A 15,095-nucleotide genomic window follows, 5' to 3' on the forward strand; every position below is an offset into this window, starting at 1 on the left:
CAATGTTATTTTTTGATACTGTACAATGAAAGGTGTCAACATTTGAAAGAGATGCATAACTCGGTCAACCAATACTCTCTAAGTGACCATGTAAGGGTAAAGATCCATTCTAAAATAGACCAATGGAATGTAACATAAAGTACAAAAGGTTCACTAATATGATTTGATTCCATATTGTAACTAGCCTTTAAGCAACTACCACTTGTCAAAGTTTGGTATAGTATCTAAGAAGTTTAACCACAATTTTCTAAAAGGCTATTAAAATATTACTCCTTCTTCCAACTACATGTCTGGGTGAGGCTGAATTTTCTTCATATATTTCACCACCCACTCCCCCACCCCCAAAAAATATAACAGAGTGAATACAAAGGTGACAGCTGTTTTCTACTAAGCTAAACATTAAAGAGACTCGCAAAACTGTAAAACAATGTCACTCTTCAAACTAAGCTATTTTATTTTGGAAAATTATCATAAAAATATATTACCATCTAATGAGTTTATTATTTTTAAATGAATTAACAAACTATTTAAAAATTTGCTTCATTTTACTTTCTAACATTTAAATATCAGACATAACTGACATAAACAAAACTCTTTGGAGTCGTGAATCATTTTTATGAGTGTAAAGGGGTCCTGAGACCAAAAGTTTGAAAACTTATTCCAACCTTGTGTTTTCCAGTGTGAACTGTCCATGATTAGTTAGGTCATAGATAGACAAAACTCACTCATTTTGATATGATAAAAGTCTTAAAAGGCTCAAATCACCAAGGTGGGAAACACTACTTTAACCCATTCTACATACATATCCTTCAAATGAACAACTTTATCTCATCACTTACCTATTTTAAAACTTTTAAAGGTTTTTCATACAACAAATCTGTTCCCTGCCCCCAGACTTTTATAGCCTAGTACGCTCCCCTTCCATACTCTATACCTGGAACTCTATCCAAAATTCCCGACACACCATATTCTGACACCTCCACAATCTTTGCAAATAATGTTACTACTGCCTGAAAGTCATCCTGGAATCCCCAAACTTGGTAAAATGTCTATTGACCCTTCAATTCCCAGCTTGGAAGCATTTTCTATTCTCCTAGAATCTTCTCTGTGTTTTTCACAATACTCGGAACTCATACCTACTTAAGACAAATATGACAAATTATTTCCACTATTGTGAGCTCTCCAAGAATAAGGATCTTCTACTAGTAATGCCTAGCATCTTTTTTTTTTTTTTTTAATCTATAAAGTTATTTATGGTTCACTGATGTTTTTCTTCTTTCCCAGGGGTCAATGAGCTTCAAGGAAAATGTTTTCTTACTGGTGCTATCAAGTTAGTTATTTATAAGGCTCAGACCTCCTTAGGCCTTGGAGAATACACACATGCTTACCAATAGTTTTAAGACCTGATGTCATAAGGACAGTGATGAGAAAAAAAAAAGGATAAATAACCATTCTACCTTATTTAGCAACAAGTAACACTACCAACAAACAAGAATCATCTATGGACTATTAAAAAAAAAAATCAATGGATTATCATGCCAGTAAGTCTTTACACACAAAAACATGAATCACAGGACACTTAAAGACAATCACAAAATACTTACGCAAGCAAAGCATCAAGTCAAAATCGTGGGCATTTGCATATGATATTGTTACTGCAGGTAGTAATTTCTCCTACAAAACAAGTAACTTTTCCTAAATTAGAAACTTCATTTCAGATTTGGGTCACAGCCAACGTTCTTAGAAAAGTATCAGCTAGTATGAATTAGGTCAACATGTTCACTACCAGTTAATGTCAATCCTTAAGAATTTTTTTTGCTTTTTCCTCTTTATGTTAAATAGATCATCTCAAGTTATCAATCTACAAACTAGTTTTTTCATTACAAAATTTATTTCTGACATAAGTTCTAAAATAAGTCATTTCATCTTTATTTTTAAATTTAGTTTTAGCCTTTAACTTCATTTGAGAAAAAAGTTTCTCAAATTAATATTGATTTGCTAAGAAATGCTCGGTAGTTAAGAATATACTCTTAAATTTAGGTCAACTTGACAGATAAAGCATCTTCCCATTCCCTTGTTCATCTAATGTTTACTGGAGCAACACAAGGACTCAGTTATTAGAAACATAAAAATGAGTAACGTGATTCCCAACTTCAAGAAATATGTTACCGTTAAAAATTCTAGACCATCTCCTGTATGTTACAGAAGACAAACAGACCATTCAGAATACTTTTTGCAAATACTACTGCATCTGTTCCTCCTCTTTACCAAAAATTAACTTGATTCACTTACCATACACAACCAATTAATAAAGGAGCCCCCACATTCTCATGGTTTATCACTTGTAATCTTATCTGTTGCAATAAATACAATCTAATGTTTCATCCAGACTAGAGGTAGACATTTTTATGCTTCCAGTTGCCAAAATGCAAAGACTGGGTACCTAGTATAGTGATGACAGTCAATTGGCTACTAACACGTATATAGAAAGTGATTTTTTTAAGAGATCTGTTTGGTCCATTTTTTATCCCAAAATCAGAACTGAAAGTAAGAACAAATGACAAACATAGCAAACCAACCACTCTGCCTCTGTATTCTATACAAATCAAGGTATGACCATTGCTTAATCTTTAAAACTTCATTTCTTTTTCTATTTCTGATTCAGAATTTTAAAAGGGCACTAGTGGGTCCCGGGGCAAGATGGTGGCATAGAGAGGAGTGGAAGCTTAAGTAGTCCCCCTGGAACAACTAAAGAAAACCAGAAACAACTAGTAAATAATCCAGAATAACTGTGGGGGGACAAACGAGACCATCCACTCATCATACACCAACCTGAATTGGGAGGAATGCCCAAGATCACAGCATAAACTCTGTAAGTAAAACCTGTGGATCCAAGTCACGAGACCCCCCTCCCTCATAGCCTGAGCTGAAAAGCCTTGTGGTGCCAGAGAGAAGCTCTCTCCCAGCAAGCCAATATAGCTCAGCTAAGCTCCAACTGGAGTTTTAAGTAGTGAGTGTGAACTGCTCACTATAGGTACGAATCCCCAAAAAACAGACAGAGGCTTTGGGTGACGACTGACCTTGGGGAGCCAGAGGGTCGCCTTGGACTAGGTCTGAAAGGGACTATCTGTTTCTCTTTTGGCTCAGTGGAGAAAGCCCCAGTCATTTTCAGTTTCCAGGGCTGTGACTCAGAGAAGGGTGGAGACAGCACAAGCAGAGAGAGAGAGAGAGAGACAGAGAGAGAGAGAGACCACTGAAATGCTAATGACCTCCCCCCAGGGGGTCTATCTTCTCTAAGAGGAAAGGGGTGGGGCCCTTTCCATTCAGAACCAGACCCCAGAGCCTGGGGGAACACAACCACACCTCCTCACACCAGTCAAGAATTATAGGCTAACAGGCATCACCTGCTGGGCAGAAAAGCACAGTGACCTGAGGCATCACAGGGTGGAGCAATTTTCTAAGACACACCCTCAGGGAAACCAGATACTGAATATTTTTTCCCACTGGGACCTGAGCCTGTTCTGGTCTGGGAAAACCTAATTTGGATAACCAAGGAAACCATGCCTAGACAACAGAAAATTACAACCTACACTAAGAAAAACAAAGTTATGGCCCAGTCAAAGGAACAAACGTACACTTCAACTGAGATACAGGAATTTAAACTAATGCTAAATCAATTCAAAAAGTTTAGAGAAGATATTGCAAAAGAGATAGAGGCTGTAAAAAAAACACTGGGCATACATAAGGCAGAAATTGAAAGTTCAAAAAAACAACTAGTAGAATCTATGGAAATGAAAGGCACAACACAAGAGATGAAAGACACAATGGAAACATACAACAGCAGATCTCAAGAGGCAGAAGAAAACACTCAGGAACTGGAGAACAAAACACCTGAAAGCCTACACGCAAAGGCGCAGATGTTGAAAAGAATGAAAAAATATGAGCATCGTCTCCGGGAACTTAAGGATGAAACGAAGTACAAGAATGTATGTATCATTGGTGTCCCAGAAGGAGAAGAGAAGGGAAAAGGGGCAGAAGCAATAATAGAGGAAATAATTAATCAAAATTTCCCATCTTATGAAAGACATAAAATTACAGATCCAAGAAGCGCAGCGTACTCCAAACAGAAGAGATCTGAATAGGCCTACGCCTAGACACTTAATAATCAGATTATCAAATGTCAAAGACAAAGAGAGAATCCTGAAAGCAGCAAGAGAAAAGTGATCCATTACATACAAAGGAAGCTTAATAAGACTATGTGCGGATCTCTCAGCAGAAACCATGGAGGCAAGAAGGAAGTGGTGTGATATATTTAAGATACTGAAAGAGGAAAACCGCCAACCAAGAATCCTATATCCAGCAAAGCTGTCCTTCAAATATGAGGGAGAGCTCAAAATATTTTCTGACAAACAGACAATGAGAGACTTTGTGAACAAGACACCCGCCCTACAGGAAATACTAAAGGCAGCACTACAGAGCGATAGAAGACAGGAGTGCGTGGTTTGGAACACAATTTTGGGAGATGGTAGCACAACAATGTAAGTACACTGAACAAAGATAACTATGAATACGGTTGAGAGAGGAAGGTGGGGAGCATGTGAAACACCAGAAGAAAGGAGGAAAGATAAAGACGGGGACTGTGTAACTTGGTGAAATCTAGAGTGTTCAACAATTATGATAAAATGTACAAATATGTTCTTTTACGAGGGAGAACAAGCAAATGTCAACCTTGCAAGGTGTTAAAAATGGGGAGGCATTGGGGGAGGGATGCAATCAACATAAACTAGAGACTGTAACTAATAGAATCATTGTATTATGCTCTCTTTAATGTAACAAAGGTGATATAACAAGGTAAATGCAGATAAGAGGGGGGGATAGGGAGGAATGTTAGACACTTGACATTGGTGGTATTGTCTGATTCTTTACTCTACTTTGATTTAAGGTTATTTTTCCTTTTGCTGCTTCCTAGCTGCCATTTTTTTTTCCTCTTTCTTTTGCCTCTCTACCTTCTTTGACTCTCCCTCCTGCCTTGTGGAAGAAATGTAGATGCCCTTATATAGATAGTGGTGAAGGTGGTGAACACATAAATATATGACCATACAGAGAACCATCGATTATTTACTTAGGATGGAATGCATGGTGAGTGAACAAAACCATACAAAAAAAAAAATGGGTTGATGACAAAACCTTGAGGGCAATATACTGAGTGAAATAAGCTAGACACATAAGGACAATTATTTCAGGGTCTCACTGATAGGAACTAATTATAATATGTAAACTCATAGACATGAAATATAAGGTACCAAGATATAGGACGAGGCTTAAGAATGGGGAGCGGTTGCTTAGTATGAGCAGAATGTTCAACTAGGATGAACTTAAGGAAAAAAAAAAGTGCACTAGTGGCTTCAAGAATTACAAATGAAAAATGTGATGAGTTCACAATTAAACCAATTTATTAAAACTTTCCATAAACTGAAAGACCTACAACTACAGGCAACAATAAGGATAAACTTCACAATATGAAGGAAAGCAAACCAACACAATAGTGTTCAAACTATACAGTTCCAATTATGTAAAGTATAAAATAGGCAAAACTGATCTATGTTCTTAGAAGTCAGGATAGCACTTACTTTTGGGAGTCATGATTGGAAAAAGGCTTGAGAAAGGCTTCTGTGCATACAAGTTAATGTAATTTCTTGATCTGGTTGCTGTTTACATGGGTGTGTTCAGCACTTGAAAACCCAGTAAAACATACACATATAGCATATGCAGTTTTCTTCCTATACGTTATGCCTTAATAAAAAGGTTTTTTTTTTTTAACTTTCCATAATTCTTGATTATTGAAGATGATTGTATAACTATACAACTTATATGGTGTGACCATGTGTTTGTGAAAACCTTATGGCTCACACTCCCTTTACCCAATGGACAAATGAGAAGAAAAATGGGCCAAAAAGTAAATGAATAATAGGGGGAGAAAGGGTATGAGATGTTTTTGGTGTTCTTTATTACTTTTCTTTCTTTTTTTTTTTTTTTTGGAGTAATGAAGATGTTCAAAAATGACTGTGGTGATCAATGCACAACTGTATGATGATACTGTGAACAACCGTTGTATACTTGGATGACTGTATGGTATGTGAATATATTTCAATAAAACTGCATTTTAAAAAAACGGGGGGAAAAAAAAAACTCTCCATGAACTTGATTACAATAAAAATGTCAGGTGAACACTTTTGGTATGGTGGAAAGACAAGACTAGGCTTTATATTCAGAGAACTTGCTGGAGTCCCAAGTCTTCTGGGATTTTGTATAAACCACTTAAAATCTGAGCCTGAGTTTTCTCATCTATCACATCACAGAACTGGTATGAGAACTAAATGTATGTATTCATTCACTCAAAAAGAATTTATTGAGTTTCTATGATTGCTTTTGAGGTGATGGTGTTAAAGCAGTGAACAAAAGACAACAATCCTTGCTCTCATACTGTCTATATCCTAGTCAGGAAACACAGATAAGACTTAACAAAATAAATAAATGCATAGTATCTCCTATGGCAATAGCACTTCAGAGACAAATTAAGCAGGAAAGGGAGACTGTGGCAGTTGCAACTGCAAGTGAGAAGGTCAAGGAAAGTCTCACTAACAAAGTGACATTTTTAAGCAAACAGCTAAAGTAAGTGAGGTAATACCTGTATTCCAGGCAGAGGAATAACAGAATTGAGTGTACCTGTAAATACACAACTGCTAGTTATATTATTTCTGGCTTTGGATAAAGCTATAAGATCACATTAGAAGACCAGGTCTCAAATTCAACACTAAGACTTAGGGTGATGAGAAATTTGGCTTCTGGTACATAGCAAACTTTGAGGTAATTAAGGGAACGTCTGTGACCCTGCAGTAAAAACATAAAAGTGACAGTCTTCCCAGATGTACTTTCTTGACATAAAAGTGACAGTTTTCCTAGATGTACTTTCTTGTAGTATATCACTTCCTTTATAGCACTAGAGGGCCACTAAATCCAATTCCAATCGGCACTTGTCCAGTGCACCAAAAGGCCCCAGGGATTTCTGAAATTAATCCTGAACCTCCAGAAAAAAACAGAACGTTGCTTTCTTCTTGTCTGGCATTGGTAAGGCCCAGTAGTTTTAGTTTCCTGTACACTAAGTTTTCGTTCCCCTGCGACCTTCTCAATCGTGTGCACATTACATACAGTTACAGGAAATTCGATCGGTTCGATCTGGCCGAAGAAGAGAGAGAAAAATCCACAATTTGGGCAGACACTGAGGAACGCGGGAGGCCCTGCTGTCCTCCTGCGTGGCCGATGGTGTCTGTCGCAGCCTCCAAGGTCAGCGGTGACCAGCGCGGATAGGGTTACAAGGCCCGTGGAAGAACCCTAGGTCACGTACCTGAGGATGGCTTTTTCCCGCCAGGCAGCTGCGACCGAGGGACGCGGGACCCTAAGCTCGTTCCTCAGTCAGTAACTTGTAATGAGCCTTTCTCGCTCTTCCTCCTTTGGCCGCCGAACCTCACGACTTCCGGCAGTGCACCCGCCAAATGCCACCTGCCAGCAACTTCCGCTTCTCTAGCCAAAAGCAGGAAAGAAAGGCCCGGAACGGCTGCATTGAGCTTGCGTTTGACTCGGCTGTTTTGCAACGTGGCCCTTTCCTATCGCGTGTTTCGTGGAGTCGGTTTGTGGGTCTCAAAGACCCGAAAACTGACTGCTTTTTCGCTACCCGGCGGCTGCGACTGGCGGCTCTGCGGCGACCATCATGGTAAGGAGGTTGCCTCGGACCCACGTGTCTGAGTGAGTCGAACGTAGGGGCTCCATGGGTGGTGGGGTGGAGGTGGGAGGTGGCAACCAGGAAGTGAAGAAGATAAGGATGGATTCTGGGGTAGTTAGTTTCTGTAGAGTGAAAATATTTCACTTTGGAGAGAGAGCTTGGGGTACTGGCCAGAGCACAGGCTTTGGATCGAGACAGGTTTCTCTTTGTTAAATTCCTGGTTTCTCGTGTTGTGTGCCATCAATGCCAGAGCTTAGTGGCTGAACCTTATGATAACCCTTCACCGTGAGTGTTAATCCCGCTACTTCATTTTAACTGCTGAGGAAACGGAAAATGTGCCTTTGCCAAAAGCCAAACTGCTAATGAATTGCGGAGTCAGGCTTACAGCCCCGATTTATCTAACTGCAAGATCCTTTCTCTTTGTACTACATTTCTAATCTCTGTGTGCAAAATGTCATTCCACATACCTCGTGGTTGCTGTGAAGTTTTTGCGATGTGTTGAAAACTCTACACTGGATACTTAGTATCCTTTGAGTGTAGTCAGCGGTCTCCTTGCTGGAGTTGGCTTTGCATCATTACAGTCTAAAAATACAAATGGACTCAGGATTTATGTTTAAAATAAAACTGGTGTTTAAAATAAAACGGGCATTTAAAATGCAAAAAGGATACCACATACTGCTGGTGGAAAGGTAAAATAATTCATTCACTTTGGAAAACAGTTTGGCAATAAACATATGTCCATACAAAGACCTATATGCAAGTGTTTATTGCAACTTTATTCATAATCACCAAAAACTAGAAAGAACCCAAATACCAGCTGATGAATGGATGAACAAATGGTGGTTGGTCTATCCATACAACAATAAAAAGGAATGAAGTACAGATAGATGCACCAAGTCAGTGAATTTCAAACACCTTATGCTAAGTGACAGAAGCCAAACCCCAACGTCTATACTGTACATTCCATTTATGTTTCTTTCTGGAAAAGGCAAAACTATCAGGACAGAAATCAGATTGGGTTGGAGAAAGGAGTTAACTTCAAAGGGGCACAAGAGAGTTTATTGATGTGGTGAAAATATTCTGTATTTTGATTATGGTGGTGGTTACACAACTATAATTTGTCAAAATTCAGAACTGTACATCTACACTTAAAAAGGGCACGTTTTATGTAAATTACACTTTGATAAAACTAACTTAAATTTTTAAAAACAAAAAGTATAAAATGGTGATGTTACAAAAAAATAGTTTCCTTGTGTTCTGGGTGGGGGGCGGGGGTGTGTGTGGATCCTGTGATTAGATTATCATTTTTGTGATCCAGTAGATTTGGGGCAATTCCTTTGATATTAAAAATATATTTTTTAAATGCTGAAGTACCTTATATTCAATGATTGTTAGCTTTCACTGAGATTATTACAGTTATAAAACCTGATGCCTCATGTCTGGTTTCAAAATTTATTGTGATGTGAATAAGCTTAACAGTTTGTTATTTATGAAAGTGAACATTTGGTTCATATAGGGTCTTCTATACTTTATGTGCTGTGTAACAGAAAGTATTTTAGAATAATTAAGTACTTTTTAAAATTAACTAACACCTCTTTATCTTTATAGCCACAAAATGAATATATTGAGTTACACCGTAAACGCTATGGATATCGTTTGGATTACCATGAGAAAAAGAGAAAGAAAGAAAGTAGAGAGGCTCATGAACGTTCAAAGAAGGCAAAAAAGATGATTGGTCTGAAGGCTAAGCTCTACCATAAACAGCGCCATGCTGAGAAAATACAAATGAAAAAGACGTAAGTAGTCCCATATATTTATTTGTTGCAACGAATAAACTTACCATGTATCAGGTAATAGTTTTTAAAACTGATAATCTTACCTTGAAGGCATCATGTTGAGTGAAATAATCCAGACACAAAAGGACAAATGTTGTATGATCTCACTGATATGAAATAATTAGAATAAACAAACCTATATAAAGTAACTAGAATACGCAAATTCATGGAGACAGAAAGTAGATTACAGGGTCCCGGGGGCAGGGAATGGAGGAGTTAATGCTTAATGGGTACAGAGTTTCTGTTTGGGGTGATGGAAAAGTTTTGGAAATGGATAGAGGTGATGGTAGAACAACATTGTGAAAGTAATTAACATCACTGAATTGTATGCATAAAAGTGGTTAAAATGGGAAATATTATGTTGTATTTAGTTACAATAAAAAATTTTTAAAACTGATAATCTTGCGTGTTTTTCCTTTCTGAAAGTATCAAAATGCATGAAAAGAGAAATACCAAGCAAAAGAATGACGAGAAGACTCCACAGGGTGCAGTACCTGCCTATCTGCTGGACAGAGAGGGACAGAGCCGAGCTAAAGTACTTTCCAATATGATTAAACAAAAACGGAAAGAGAAAGCGGTAAGCAATAAAAATTGAAGTCTATTTCTTTGTTCTTTAGGAGAATTCCTTAATTTAAATATGAGTAGTTTTTTTCAGTTTAATTTGAAACATAAAGTCCAACTAATATTCTTATTTAGACATTGAAGTCCTTGTAAATTTTGTCATGTACCTTTTTACTTTGTATAAAATGTTCAGATAATAATAAGCCTTGCTTTCTTATTATCAGGTTTTGGCATTTAATGGTTTTTTTTAAAAATTATTAGAATGCCGCACATCTTTTGTTTAAAAAATTATTTAAAACCAAAAAGCTAGTTAGTAAACAGTGAATTACAAATCCAGTATTTAACGGCTTCCAGTATTTGACAAATCATAAATGCTGTGGTGTAGAAACAGAAACAATTGCTTCTTGTTTTTGCTGCCCTTCAGTGCTAAAACTGGCTAAAGAGTAGAATAGTGGAAAACACCCTAAGTGATTTGACTTAAATAAAAATAAAGCAAATTTCTTTTTTAATACCCCTGAATATGCTTGGTGTTCAGTTATGCTAAATACTGTTAAAAACAAGAGAAAAAGATATAGATATTTTTTAAACACTTGTGGATAGACTGGCAGATATCCAGATAGCAGCAAAATATGTGGTATCTAAATTTAAAGAGCTTATAGTCTCCAAATTTGATTTAAAATTAGTAGTGCTTTTCTGATACGTAAATAGAAAAGAAATGAGAATGGTTGAACTTTAGCATTGAAAGAAGCTTTAGAGATTATCTATCTATTTTAACACCCTCATTTTACAGATGAAGAGACTGGAGCCTAAGAGGTTGTTAATCATTTTTTATGGTCACATACCTATGAAATAGTAGAGTTTCTCCTAGAAACCTGTCTTAGTAACAAGTCCACTATTCTTTCTACTGCCTTATTCTACTTCCGTTTTTTCAAAGAATTTGCATTCTAGGAAGATAAAAATTATCTATTGATGGCTTTGTCTTCCCAGTAATGTAATCTTAGGATCCATCTGAAGTAAAAATATAAAGATACAGACTTCCAGTTTTATGCTGTTAACTCTTTATAGTAGACATGCTGCTTTTAGAAGTCACTATTTTATACAAGTGGTATTTTTAGTTCAAGCAAATGGTTTTATTTACTGTACCCATGATGTATAAACATAACTATTTCTTCCTCATTTGGGGCTTGTGAGGAGACAGTACAGTTCTCTAGAAAAAGAGTTGTGCCAAAAATGTGTGGAATAGTCAGGAACAGAAGTAAATCTACTACCTTGTACAACTAAAGCCTATTTGATTTTTGTTTTCTTTGTTCTTGACTAATACTATAAATTTGAATTGTGGTGTTTTTAGGGGAAATGGGAAGTCCCTCTGCCCAAAGTTCGTGCCCAGGGAGAAACAGAAGTATTAAAAGTTATTCGAACAGGAAAGAGAAAGAAGAAAGCTTGGAAGAGGATGGTTACTAAAGTCTGCTTTGTTGGAGATGGCTTTACACGAAAACCACCTAAATATGAAAGATTCATTAGACCAATGGTAAATGATTTGCAAGAGTGTGTTGGCTTAAATATTAGTTCCTGTGTTAAACTTATAAAGTATATTGCAATTTCCTGAAATTTCCTACAATTGCTATAAAAATCAGGTTGAAGGATGGTGTTTTCATGTTATTTTTGTTACTTTAAGTTATTAATAGGGGTTATTTCACACTTTTCCCACTAAGGTCAAGAATCTTCTTCAGCTTTATAAGACATTGAGATGAAAAAGAATTTTCATAACAGGCATTGTCAATAAATCCTGACTTTTAAACATTACCTATTAGAATCTTCATTTCTGCGTAAGAGTTAATATTTTACTCATTCAACAAATGAGTGTCTGCTATATGCCTGACACTGTACTAGTCCTCAAGCACTTGTCTTTGAGGAGAACTGTGAGAATGCTCAAGTAGGACTTTTTTCAAGAGTCACCTCAGGTTTAGTAAGTGAAGTACCTTACCCTTTTGAAAATATTCAGCATGCAATCTTTAATGGATTGAAATGTCCACAAACCATGTTTGTAAATAAAGCCTTATTGGGACACAGCCATGACTATTCATTTTAAATCAATTTGCATATTGCCAATGCTGCTTTCTGGCAAAGTGGAATAGTTGCAAGAGACCAAATGACCTGCAAAGCCAAAAATGTTTACTGTCTGCCCTTCACAGAAACCACTTGCCTAGCTGTGGATTACATTTATCAACTCCTCTTGTTTTGATTCCATACTCATAATCCTCTGAATACATTTTGGTAACTATCAGTTTTACAGAGAGAGAATATACTAGTCAAGCTGTTCTGGGTTAATTGTAGCTTGGCAGGTAAGTTTCTCATTGTGAATTAATCATGTGGCCTTCTGAATGGTGTAAGTTTCTTTTAAGCTTGATAAATAAGTTACAAAGAAGCTGATTTAGTGTCCTCTGTCCCTCCCCTACCAGGTAGAAATCCAATTTAAGAAACTGCAAAGCATTGTGGCTTTCAAAGTACCACACCCCCCAAAACCCATATCTAGGTGATTGGGTGGGGCTCAGATCTCTCTAGGCTCTCTCCAGTTTTTGACCAATATTACCAGAAATGCAAAGAGAGCTGACAGTCCACCCCTTTTTTATCATAGATGGTAGATGAGGTAACTAAAAACTTAGGTTTGGGGAACCTAGGCTTGATTCCCACATACCACACACCATTTACCATAGAATCAAGTCATTTAACCTGCCAATTCTTGTTTCACCATTAAAAAAGAAAAAAAAAGGCGGGGTGTTATAAGGTTGTCACGTTTACAGGAGTATTTTTGTTAGCTCTAGTATAGTGCCTGGCATATAGCAAGTCCTCAGTGGATGTAATTAACTGGACAAAGTAAAATCTGAGTATTTTGCTAGCTAGCTGTTACATGGTTTCCCTCACATTTATCCTGTAATTATCAGTTTTTTAGTCTGTAAAATTAATTTTTTGTGTGGTACCTTAAGATTTGACATAATTTGATCCATATTTTTTGTTAACAAGTTGGAAAAGATAAGCAAAATGTACCACTCCCCTTCATTGTTAACATTTTGGAAACAGACATTTTTGCATTTGACTTAATAGGGCTTACGTTTCAAGAAGGCACATGTAACACATCCTGAACTTAAGGCCACCTTTTGTCTGCCAATACTTGGTGTAAAGAAGAATCCCTCGTCGCCACTGTATACAACTTTGGGTGTTATTACCAAAGGTACTGTCATTGAAGTGAATGTGAGTGAGCTGGGCCTTGTGACACAAGGAGGCAAGGTTATTTGGGGTAAGTACATTTTTTTAATAGGGGGCTGCTACTGTTCTACAGTCTTAAAATAGAAATACTTTCAAGTTGACGTAAAATAAGCAATTTTTTTAATGCAGAAAAATTTAATGAGTTAAAAACATATATATAAAAATCAGATTTGAAAGAATACTGTTTTTAGAAAAAGTTGTGAATGCAATTCTTTTTTAAATTTGGTTTATTGGTTTCAGTTTACATAAGGTGTCACTATATTCTACTAGATTTATTTGAAGCTTTTTAATAAAAATAAGTCATTTATTATGAGAGCAGGTGCAAAATATGGCATGGTAACAAAAATATTGGAAGAAAATATAAGTTAACCATAGGCAGGGAAGGAAAACATTTCAAACATAACCACACTATTTCAGTGATAAGTAAAACTGAAATGCATCATGTAGCAGTTTTAAATTTTTTTTCCTCATTTTCTCAGTTCTCTTTTAATACACAGATATTTCTAAATTTCTAATGTTCTTTGAATAAGGGAAGAATATATTCTGTATAACTTCCTGATTGATACATTGGCTCATACTTTATGTTGGCTGATCTTAATTTTAAATGGGGTTGTTATATTGCTTCAAACCTCCTTTTTGCTAAGAATCCTGTGAAAAAATAACAATGCTCAGCTCAAAGCACCAAGAACTAATAATACAATGTACTAACAGAATGGAACTGACCACCATTTATAAAATCAGAGTTTATATAAAAATTGTATTCTGAACTCAAGCTTTGTCTTAATTTTGTGAAATCTCATCCTTATCATGGTTCATTTTTAATTTCTTAAAAGTGAACTATTAGAAATATTTCAGGCAAAGGTTATATTTTTTAAAATTAATTTTTCATGAACTAACATCCCTTTTTTATCTCCCCTCCCTGCCCCTAGGGAAGTATGCCCAGGTTACCAACAATCCTGAAAATGATGGATGCATAAATGCAGTCTTACTGGTTTAACAACTGTTTCATACAAGTAACTCTTTTTAATTGTTGAAGACTACATACCAATCAGGAAAACCACCATTACTCTCATGTTTCTGAATACTATCAGAATCTTATATTTTTGTCATCACCAAGAAAACTATTATGTTGTAAAAAAGAAAAAACATTAAAGTGACCCAGTTTTACAAATTGTTCTTTATTTTTGGATCTGTTTACTTTTTAGATGTTCAAAATATTGAATGATTAAAATTTTTTAAATATCATACTTCATCAGCATCTGCATTGAGTAGTCAGCAGTGCAAATCTATCATTACTGGAAAAACCACCAGTGCTAGTTTAAAACGCCTTTTTTTTCCATACAAAAAGGTTAGCATATACTTAAATATGGGGCCTAAGTTAAGAAAACTTTGTCATGTCTGAGACCTTTTCTGTGAGCTCTTATTTAGATACGTATTTTCACCTTCATGATTAATCTTTAGTGACTTCCCTATACATTAGATCACTGAATTTTTCTTCTTCTCATTTATCATTTCTAGTAATTAATATCTGCTTGGAACTATATTTTAAATTACATATCAAAAAGATGAAAAATATACCAAAAAGTACTTGTAGCATTTTCTGTCTTTCAAACTCAGGCTGGTACTTTTATATTTTCAGAATTAAAAATTTGTTT

General features: G+C 36.1%; 2 protein-coding genes across 2 annotated transcripts in view; one reads left to right on the top strand and one right to left on the bottom strand.

Annotated features, from left to right (window-relative positions):
• GFM2 (GTP dependent ribosome recycling factor mitochondrial 2) overlaps nucleotides 1-7,573 on the bottom strand; it is a 58,627-nt gene extending 51,054 nt beyond the window's left edge. Inside the window, 1 exon segment of the mRNA XM_037802062.1 lies at nucleotides 7,406-7,573. The gene's annotated coding sequence lies outside the window, so the exon portion shown is untranslated.
• A 45-nt stretch (nucleotides 7,574-7,618) lies between these two features.
• On the top strand, nucleotides 7,619-14,621 carry NSA2 (NSA2 ribosome biogenesis factor). Its single transcript, XM_037802070.1, has 6 exons — nucleotides 7,619-7,771; nucleotides 9,389-9,576; nucleotides 10,042-10,192; nucleotides 11,525-11,704; nucleotides 13,279-13,471; nucleotides 14,370-14,621. Exons 1-6 carry the CDS (start codon nucleotides 7,769-7,771, stop codon nucleotides 14,435-14,437), a joined length of 783 nt encoding a protein of 260 aa, XP_037657998.1. The 5' UTR covers nucleotides 7,619-7,768; the 3' UTR covers nucleotides 14,438-14,621.
• Nucleotides 14,622-15,095: the final 474 nt, after the last annotated feature.

Source organism: Choloepus didactylus, chromosome 13 (genome assembly GCF_015220235.1).
Source record: "Choloepus didactylus isolate mChoDid1 chromosome 13, mChoDid1.pri, whole genome shotgun sequence".
In the NCBI taxonomy this organism is placed as follows: Eukaryota; Metazoa; Chordata; class Mammalia; order Pilosa; family Megalonychidae; genus Choloepus; species Choloepus didactylus.

What these genes read in the sequence shown, in the direction of transcription:
- NSA2 (XM_037802070.1), top strand. An exon ending in AAAGATTCATTAGACCAATG is followed by an intron (nt 11,705 to 13,278) that starts GTAAATGATTTG and finishes TTGACTTAATAG; the next exon opens with GGCTTACGTTTCAAGAAGGC. An exon ending in AGGAGGCAAGGTTATTTGGG is followed by an intron (nt 13,472 to 14,369) that starts GTAAGTACATTT and finishes CCCTGCCCCTAG; the next exon opens with GGAAGTATGCCCAGGTTACC.